Source organism: Montipora capricornis, chromosome 4 (genome assembly GCF_036669925.1).
Source record: "Montipora capricornis isolate CH-2021 chromosome 4, ASM3666992v2, whole genome shotgun sequence".
NCBI classification, from domain to species: domain Eukaryota; kingdom Metazoa; phylum Cnidaria; class Anthozoa; order Scleractinia; family Acroporidae; genus Montipora; species Montipora capricornis.
Window position 1 is genome coordinate 8,719,113 of NC_090886.1, and position 10,340 is coordinate 8,729,452.

General features: G+C 38.9%; 1 protein-coding gene across 1 annotated transcript in view; it reads left to right on the forward strand.

Annotated features, from left to right (window-relative positions):
- Positions 1–4,073, forward strand: part of LOC138045465 (ras-related protein Rab-23-like) — an 18,276-nt gene extending 14,203 nt beyond the window's left edge. The window contains exons 5-7 of the mRNA XM_068891979.1: positions 24–106; positions 2,052–2,135; positions 3,292–4,073. Of these exons, the coding sequence (XP_068748080.1) occupies positions 24–106; positions 2,052–2,135; positions 3,292–3,452 (328 nt within the window). The 3' untranslated portion in view covers positions 3,453–4,073. The remainder of the gene's footprint in view (positions 1–23; positions 107–2,051; positions 2,136–3,291) is intronic.
- Positions 4,074–10,340: the final 6,267 nt, after the last annotated feature.

The window sequence follows — 10,340 nt, forward strand, 5'->3', positions numbered from 1 at the left end:
TGCTATAATTCTTTCTTTTTTAGTGATGAAGCAGAATCCTTAGCTAAAAAATTGAGGTTAAAATTTTATCGGACGTCAGTAAAGGAGGACCTCAATGTTAATGATGGTAGGCTGTTTTAAAAATATATAGTAGAATAGAATAGAATACCGGTAGACTGTGTTTTATTAATTAAGAAACATTGCAGTAACAACTGAATTGCACCTCTTAACATTATTATAATCAAATATGCCACTGCTCGTCATCTCTCTTAAGGGTGTAATTTTCGGATTGTGGTCTCACTTAGGTTGTTCTGGGCAAAACGCCATCACATGTGAAGAAATATAAAAGTGTATTATTATTTTCTTTAGGGGTCAAAAAATGCCTGGGCCACGGCCAGTTTGGTCTCCTTTAGGGGGTTACTTTAAGATTTTCGACGAGCATCCCTTCCCTTTTTATATGGGTGCCCTTTCCCCCCCCCCCCCCCCCCCCCTTCCCGGGTCACAGCCAGCTACTCGTCTTTGATTTTCACTCAAACCCTTGTGAAAGACAAGAGCAACCACTGCTTATATTGAGTAGCCCAGGCGTTTACTTTAAAAGTTATTGAAACCCCTGATTAGGCAGAAGGATTTTTTCAGTAGACCTGACATTACATTTTGGAATCCTTGCAACTCAAATATTAGCTAATACAACAACTTCAAGAAAGAGGATGTTTTGGTATAATTCTGGTTAATATAGAATCAATTTTTTCGTGCATTTACCTACATAACTAGGAGGAAAACACCATCTTCCATCCAGTTGCCTTGTTGTCTTTACATACATTGTTCATGCCAATTGACAAAACTAGGTTGTAATGACATTTGATGGGCGGGGTTTATAGTGTTTGGGTGAATAACATAAGCTGGTATTAAACACTCCTTGTGATAGGGTTGTGTGGGGCATCGTGAAATAGGGAGAGCACTTCCATCCCATCAACACAAACAAGAATTTTCCCTGTTAATTACCAGAATTGGGATGAGTAAATGTGTTGGTACTCTTCCCTGCTGCAACAGTTTTCTCTGGGTTTTTAGTTTTCATTTCACCAATATTTTCATTGCAACACATGTTACTGTGGCCACCCAACAAACTTTCACATTTGACAACTGCGTGTAAATACGTCAACCCAACAACCCATGAAATGGTGTTTAACTTACAACTGTGCAAACTTTGCAAGGAGACGTCAAATTGACACATCCTGATTGGCAGGCAATTTGTAAAAAACTTTGTTAGGCAGCCATGGTAAGCCACGTCGCACTGTAAAGGGGCAGTGTCACGCTATTTCGGTCAAACTTTAAAACACTGAAATACACGTTTGCATTAATCAAGACCAAAAAATAATGCTGTATTTTTGTTTCCAATAACAATTGAAGTGCAATGGAGCTATATTGTTTGTGAGTTGTAGCCATGCATGGAGAGGATGGAAATGGATTGAAACTTGAAAAAAAGGATGGAGATGGTGTCTGCAGAAAATGGACAAAAATTAAATAGGAATGGCTCTTTGTGTAATAAATTATTATGTTTCATGTCTTAACAGTGTGTTGTCAGGAATGTTGTATGTGTGAGCTAAAGTACTAATTCAGATTTTTACCCAGTTTTGGCATAAAAACAGCAAATTTAGCGTGACACTGCCCCTTTAAATTCATTTCCTTTGTTAAATTAAGTCTTCTTCTTCCTCCCTTCCTTCTTTCGTTCCTTCCTTTCTTTCTTTCTTCCCTCCTCCCTCCCTTCCTCCCTTCTTTCCTTCTTTCCGTCCGCCCTTTCATCCACCCTTCCTTTCTTCCCTCTTCCCTTCCTTCCTTCTTTCTTTTCTTCCTTCCTTCCTTTCTCCCTCCCTATTTTTCCCTTCATTCCTGCTTTCCCCCCTCCCTCCCTTCTTTCCTTCCTTTCTTCCTCCCTTTCTTTCCACCGTTCCTTTTTTCCTTCTTCCCTTTCTTCCTCCCTTTCTCCCTATTCTTGCGTCCTTTCTTTTTCGCTATTCTTCCCTCCCTTTTTCTTCCCCTTCCTTTCTTCTTAACAGGCACATTTTTTATTTCAGTTTTTATGTATCTCTCTGAGAGATATTTAGAGATGTTACAAAATGTGGAAGTTGAAGAACCTAAAGCACAACAGCACAAGAATGGTAAGATTTCATTTTTTCACCATTGTGGTTTCATTGTTTTCAGTTAATGTTTCATTCTCTCTAGCTAAGTGCAGCATAATATTGTCCCTGACCATTCTTCCACCCCTGTGTTTGAGCCCTTTTGGTGGGAAGCGGGGTTCACTATGCCAGCTTTTTTGAATTAGCAGCATTCCAGTTGTGGCGTTCAGATTTTCACAGTTGAACAGCATTTAAATGGGCAATTGATTGTTGATTAGTTGGTTTAATTGAATTTTACGATAAATTGGCCAAGAAAAAGGAATTAAAAAATATTAGGCACACCAATGTTGCTGGTTATTCAAGATGGATAAGTTGTGGTTGAAATTTTCCTCTGATTAAAATTCTTCAAGCCAGTTCAATATTTAAATTTTTCTTTTGTTTCAGATTATGAATTAATGTTACACAAAGAAAAATCAAAATTAAGCACGGTGCCTACTATTGTTATTGTGCACACGTTCTTTTCATCTGGATTTACACAGGTTTCCTGTGGGTGGTTCGTACTAATTCTGGGATATTTTTGCATGGTTCAAAACTATGTGGAGAAACCAGAAAATTAGTGTAGCAAGTGTTCTTGGTATCCGAAAAGAAAATTAGGGGTAACCATACATAGCTTTGTATTTGAACACTTTTTGCAAATATTGTTAATTAATTATCTATGAAAAATGTGTACATGTAGTTACCCCCAATTTTCTTTCTGGATTTCAACACATGACATTTGTTAAGATCTGCTTCTCTCGCATATTCATAAACTGTGCAAAAATACCTTTGAATGGACCTTTTTGCAGATACGGCGGCCATTTTGATTTCTATTGTTTCGAAAGACATTATTGGGTGCTCAGGGGGCAAATTAAATGTATTTGCCCCCTGGGCATCCCATAATAGCTATTTGAAACAATAGAAATCAAAATGGCCGCCGTATCTGCAAAAAGGTCTATTAGTACATGTAGGCACCGTCCTTAAGCTGGCTTGAAAAACCAAGAAAGAATTTGAACCACAACAGACACATTGCTTGTTTGGCAATTTATTAGCGTTAGCCTTGAGGAAACTTGACTTGGGAAAAATATTGGTCATCGTGTGATTTTTCACTATTTGCTCATTGCCATGTTGGTAATAATATATTTTATATATTATTTCATAGTTGCTGGAATGTTTAACACAGCGTCACCAGTAAATAACACACAGCCTGTGAACAACAATGCCCGTGCTACACAGCAAGTAGAAACTGGAGATATAATAACCTTAAAACCAAACAAGCAACGGACAAAGGGAAAGAAGAAAGCTCCATGCTCCTTGTTGTAATGCATTAATTTTATTGGTTGAGTCCATGGAAATGGCTTCCACTGGATCAGTGAATATGAAATGAAACCAGTAGCCACAGCAAGGAGAGCTTTTTCTCAAAAGAATTCATCGTCTGCATTTATTTGTGCACATACAGTGGAGATGACAGAATGGAAAGTGTGTGATTTTGCATCACAAAATGGCAACTGGAACTATTGTGGGACATAATTGCTTCTTGTTGTGAAAGTAACTGGCAATCATCTATTGGTATTTTTATTGCTTTAACGGCAGTTGATATTTGTGCACTAATGGACCTTTTCAGGGTGAATTTTCTGCCATTTTGACAATGGAGCAAACAGCACACAAAATACAATACCTGTTTCAGGGGTACAATGTCAACTGCTCAAATATTTGATAACTTTCATTTGTTGTGGCAGCCGTAGTTATGCAAGCAGTAAAGAAGCAGGAAAGCTGCAAGCTGGAGATTGCCTCCCCAATCTTTGCTGCTCCTTTGCAGCTCACGTGTCTCGCTGCCACAAAAACCTTACATCCGATATGAAATCAGCACAAACTTCAATGGTGTAGGTAAATATGGAGGTCAATTAAAGAAGCAGTCATGCTATTTTAGACTGACAAAACAAACGTTTTTGTATCAGAAGCGACCAAAGCAATGCTATACTTTCTTTACCGAGATCCAATCGAGGTATTTTTGCCGTGATTGGCTAGGGATGGAGAGCATAGGAAAGAACTTGAAAAAAGACTAATTTTTATCTGGCTTGGGCATGACAACAATGCCAAAACTTGGATAGAAGATCCTTTAAAGTGGCTATCACGTCAACACAGTTTTCCACTTTATTTATTCTCCAAATCGACCCAAATACATTGTGTTGTTTTTAGAACCTTTGGATTGAAAATTCACTTTTCTATTTGCTTTGAAAGGTGGAAAAAGTGGTGATACTTTGTTCCAAAACCGAGCAATGGAAGAGAGTGGGGTCGATACCGGATCGACGTCACAAATTAATTTGCATGGCTGTTTTTCAAAGAACCAGCAAAATGCAATGCTCTTTACGACGTCAACCCGGTATTAAACCCATTCCCCTTCATTGCTCGGTTATGGATCAAAGTATGACCACTTTTTCCGTCCTTCAAAGCAAATAAAACGGCGAGTTTTCAATCCAAAAATTCTAAAAACAACGCAATGTATTTTCGAAGAATAAGTGAAGTGGAAAACTCTGTTGAGGTGAAAGGAACTTTAAAGAACTCCTTTCATAACATCTCATTGGGCTATCAGGAATGGTATATGCATTTAAGTGCTTTGTTCTGCGTTTTCCCCAGTTTTAAACTAAAATATTAAAACTAACCTGACAGTCCCCTTTAAACGTGCTTTCACTTTTCAATCTCCATCCGTGGCGACCCAGCGGCAGTCAGATGGGCCGGGGGAAAAAAGGGTCAGAACTTTTCAGTATGGAGTAATGTAAATGTAATTTGTTTACCCACGGAATGCCTTAAGAGCGCTCTGGAGCTCGTTCAACATGTGCCCGTGCATTTCGGATCGAATTGCAATTTGGCAGTGTTGGTTTTTGAGGAGAGGGGAAGGAGAGAACCAACAACAAACTCAACCCACATGAGACGCTGCGACCGGAAAATCGAACCCGGACCATATTGGTGGGGGACGAGTGCTCTCACCGCTGCGCCACTCCAGACCTGCGCCCCAAAACGCTAAGGGCCTCTTCATATGATCCAGGTTGACTCGGTTGCTGGGGTGAAAATGGATTCTGTTCTCATGAGAACTTTCAGCCAGCTTACCTCGGTAAACAGAGGTGACACGAGCATTCAGGCGTGAAATCTAACGAACAGGGTTCGCGGGACTTTTTGGCTTTTATTTGTTCTAGAACCCTCTTCCCTGCGAGCAGTTGGTTTCTCCTACACTTTCCGAGAGAAGCGTAGGAGAAACCAACTGCTCTCAGTGTAAAAACCCTCAAGATATTTTTTTTCTTTTTAGTTGAAGGGGCTATGTCACGTTATTTTCGCGCGTTTAGGGGAAATCTTTGAAACTCGGAAAATGATAATGTGGAATTGTTTTACTGATAAAGTTATCGTTACATCACCAACAAGATGATTCTGAGCAAAAACGGCCTTTATCCAGTCGATTTGCATAAACTTGAAAAACGTCCGGCCGACGTTTTTCAAGATTACCCAAATGCAATCGTTTAAATCTTGTCCATCTTTTGTCCATCCATGCTTCTCTTTCCTTTTGCTGTATTTCGTTTGTTATTCAACGGTTTTAAGTGGTTTTTGCAATTTTAAAATAGAATGAAGTTCATTTTATTTTTTTTGGACATTTGGGTGTCATTTTTGCGTGAAATAGCCCTTTAACCATTGAAAAAGGTTATTTTGAACTCAAATATATATCGAAAACAAGGAGTTGAAAACTCGGTGTAGTTCTTCCTGTCACGAAACTGCATTGTATCATTGTCATGCTGGTAACCGGGCCTAAATGTTCATAGGGAACATTGTTCATCCTGGTCGCCGAGATGGCATGGTCAAAAACCGAAGCTCCCCTTATATGAAACAGAGCGAGGTTTTTACAAAGGTTTTAGTGGTGAGGCGTGACCTCGGAAATCCAGCCCCGTCAACCGCGTACATGGAGAGGCCCTTAGTCTTACCAGAAACCCAAAAGGGTTGAAACGTGTAACCGCCCCTTGTGTGCTGGGAAACAAGCTTCTGAATATTCAATTTGCTAAGTACCATATTTGGAACAACAAGAGCGACGGGTTTCCAAATATGGTACTTAGCACTGAAACATTCAACCAATCAGTTCGCACTGAATATTCGGAAGCTGTGAACACGCGTTACACGTTTCAACCCTTATGGGTTTCTGGTCTTACCAGACCATTTCTGCCGGCCGAAGATATTCTCTGTCCTCTTCACCATTCGAAGTTTGTGTAGTTTTCAAACATTACATGAGTTTTTTTTTTTTCATGTTAATTTTCATACAAAGACTGTAGGTGCATTGTGCCTGTTTAAAATGGCGGATTTTCCGGTGAAAGGTAATTGGTAAATAACATATTCAAATTACTTTATGTAAAGGAAATAAGTTTTATTGTAATTCGAAACTCAGTGTTCAAATTCTAAATTTTCCTCGATTAGCAGAAGCATTCTTATGGTGCAAATAAATTACAAGCAATTTTCATGATAATCCCGTACTAAATGTATGATAAATACAAAAACTTTTAAGACTTTATGAAAACCGTCTCATCACAAAGGTCTCCAAGTGAACCCAATCACAGATGTTTTGCTTAGTCAATATAATTTTCTCTGCCCTGAGTAATCAGGATTTGCCATATTTTTCTTCTTAGAATTTCACTTTTACTGCTTAGTAATGTATTCAAAATAGTAATGCTTTTCACCTATTAGATACTGTATAAATTCTTGACAACATTGTTCAACATTGGGAGATCCCATTCTTCAATTTTGCAGAAGCATTGTTTCCAGTTTCTCTTGGCATTTAAAATTGTCCCAAGCAGAAAACCAAAACATTGCTTATGCAAAAGTTGCGGGGACAAACTGAGAGTATGATGGTATTTTCGAAAGTGCCTATTGATGCACGACAGTTGTATGCTCCGTATCTTTCTGACTGGAGACGTGTGGAAAAATTTGGGCGAAGCGTCTGCCCTGGAATGCAACATGTTCAGTTCCGGTTGGCACACAACTCTATATAACGCACGTCTGAATATTTGAGCCGGACATTCCAAGTTTTACAAAGAATGCCTTGCTTTCGCCACACAACAATTTGTTGGTTTTGGTGGCTCATATTTTCCTGATTGTCGAACCGTAGAGGCTAAAAATTGGAGAGGTAGTTATGCTTCACTGGGCTTTAAACTTTTAAAGGCAATTTGTGTTAGTGTAGCAAGCACATTTATATGTGATTTAGACAAAAACAATCGGTAAAGTTAGCAACGATTTATGTTTTACAAATTGCCATGCAGTGCCAGTTTGAAGTGCCCAGCGTTTCATTTACTGACTTAGTCATTGTCGAATTGGTCTTTAGTGCGAAATCAGTGCTTTGACAATTCCATGTTATCCATGCTGCTTCTAGTTTTCTTTCTCTACCGCAAGCGATAGCTTGCTGTTGTCATAAAATCATGAAAATTCTCTCATTTAAAACCTCTCTGCAATTTTGGTTATTCTCCTATGCAAAGTTTTGCCTACTCGAATTAAGGACGGTGCCTACTATTGTTACTGCGCACACGTTCTGCGCATCTCGAGATATCGGTGATGCTTACTAATACAGGGATATTTTTGCGCAGTTTAAAACTATCCGGAGAAAATAGATCTTAGTAAGTGTCCTTGGTATCCAAAAAGAAAATTGGGGGTAACCATGCATTTTTGAGAGATAATTAAGCTTCAATTTGAGAAAGAACTCCATACATTGCTTTGTATTATAAAGCTTTTTACGAATATTCTTCATCAATTATCTTTGAAAAATGCGTGGTTACCCCCAATTTTCTTTTTGGATTTCAATGACTCTTGTTAAGATCTACATTTCCCGCATAATCACACACCAGGGAAAAAATATCTTTAATTAGTAGGCACCGTCCTTAAAAAGGGAAAGAAAAATAAGTTCTTTATAACAAAAATTTATTTCTAGTTTTTCTCTTAATCTGTTTCAAGCGAATAAAAAGACATAGCTTTATTTTTTTTTTATTTGTGTTGTCTCGAACATTTTAAACTTTGTGAAAGGAAATTTACAGCTGAATTTAAGTATTGTTATTTCAATGTCTTATGCTTGGGCAAGATTGAATAAATGTTGTAGTTATTGAACCTCTCTGTCCAAGCACCTTCCCTCCTTGCATTCCAGGAAATAATTATTTTCTTTCCTAGAGGCCGCGATCTTTTGCGTCTGCGCAAAGGGCTGAGCTGAGCGACTGGAACGCGCTCTTGACTTGGAGCTCTTTTGTGCTCCTTTAATATCAAATGTTGAAACTTTTAATACTCCGCTGACTGGTAGTTCCCAAAAGTCGTTGTACTCGTCAATGACCAAGGGAGTCGCAGCTTGAGAAACGAAGAATGTTATTTCTTCCCCCGATATTAAATCATTCAGCTTGCAAGAAAGCTTCGATGTCAGTTACCCATGCCTTATCTTCAAGTGATTTCACGTGGAAACAGTCAATTTTAGGTACTAAATTTGATTCATTTGTAAATCCTTATCTGTAGAAGTTTAACTTCAAGTTTAATGGTCTGCCCAAAATAGTTGATATGGTTGATATGTTTAAGTCCTATTTTTCAGTTGTCTATAACCTGGTCATGATCATATAATTTATATTCATAGTGATTTTTGTAAGTTTGTTGGCTTCTCTTAAGCTTTTCTTGTCTGTATAACCCGTTCAGTGGTTTCGTTTTCAAAGTTTTGCCTGCATGAGTATCGTATCCACTTTTTCCTATCTTTTTACAAAGTTAATGAAAATCGGTTGAATCATGGACTGCCACTACTTGACTGATGGGGTTGATGGGGCTGGTCCATTTTCCAGTTATTTTCCACCACTTATCTAACAGCCGACCAATAACATCTCGATCTAGTTGACCAATCAACAACCAGAGTGTTTCTACCATTTTCTGACGTTACACAAATCCGGCTTGACTCTGAAGATGGCTTCCGCTCAGCGGGTTGTGGAATTGCATGTCACCGTAAAGGCACTCTTTCTCAGGACTACACTGAACAGACGATCGAACTTCAATTAATTATGATATGACAACTGGGTTAAAACCATTTACGACTGAAACCTTTGGAAAAATCTTGAGGAAGGAAGCCGAAATATGTGTAAATATCAAAACGGAAATTGATGGCCTCTTGAAAAGAATCATTGGGTTTTTTTCATTTGTCAAACAATTCCATAACTTTATACTACAAACTCGAAACGATCTGCCAGCTTTAAACCGAATCCGCAGTCCGTACTATATTTCTGGCTCCCTGCACTAATATGACAAAACCGAAACAAATTAAATTATGCTGGCTGTGTGTAGTACGGCTCTACTATAAATGAGTGGGTTCGCAGTTAAGGAACTCTCGATATACACAGGGGATTTCCCATACTGTGGCTTGACGACTAACAAGGACCTGTATACTTTACCCTCATCATAACCCGTGATCCAAATTAAGCGTATTACATTTGTAAATTCTTTCACTGCAGCGTTGATAAAAATAAGGAACAGCAGGGGACTGTTGAGGAACACCGTGGGAAATGCTGAGTGGACGTGACGTGTACCCATTGCGCTTACTTTTGAACTTCTAAATGTTTCGCCTTGTAGTCAGTGTACAATTCGTACTTTATAATTAGGACACATATGCATAATAACTTCTACAAAATCCTACGTCTTATTGTGTTCAGTGTCAATACAGGTTGTTGTATACATTTCTTGGCCAGCTCCGCTTACAATCCATTCAGAAAGCTGGAAGGAATCGAGAGGTTTACCCTAGTAGCCCTGGACTGGGTGGGCAAGATTGGCCGTTTTTATACTAGAGACGCATAATTGAACTGGGACGAACTTGGGCAAACATTTTTTCTGCGTGTGTTCAATTCCTCTAGTATAAAGACGGGCAAAAGACGCATAATGCGTCTGGACGAACTATCCACTTTAGTTCGTCTTCCAGGACGCACTAAACTGGAAAGTTCGTCCAGACGCATAATGTGTCCCGTGCCCGTCTTTACACTAGACGAATTTAACAGACGCAGAAAAAATGTTTGCCCAAGTTCGTCCCAGACGGATTATGCTTCTTTTATAGTTCGTCCCGTCTTTACACTAGACGGATAACATGAGAGACGCATAATTCGTCTGGCTCTACCGAGATGCGCGGCTACAAGGCGGAGAAAAAATAATTAACGGTCAGCGTGTTCATTGTGAAATCGT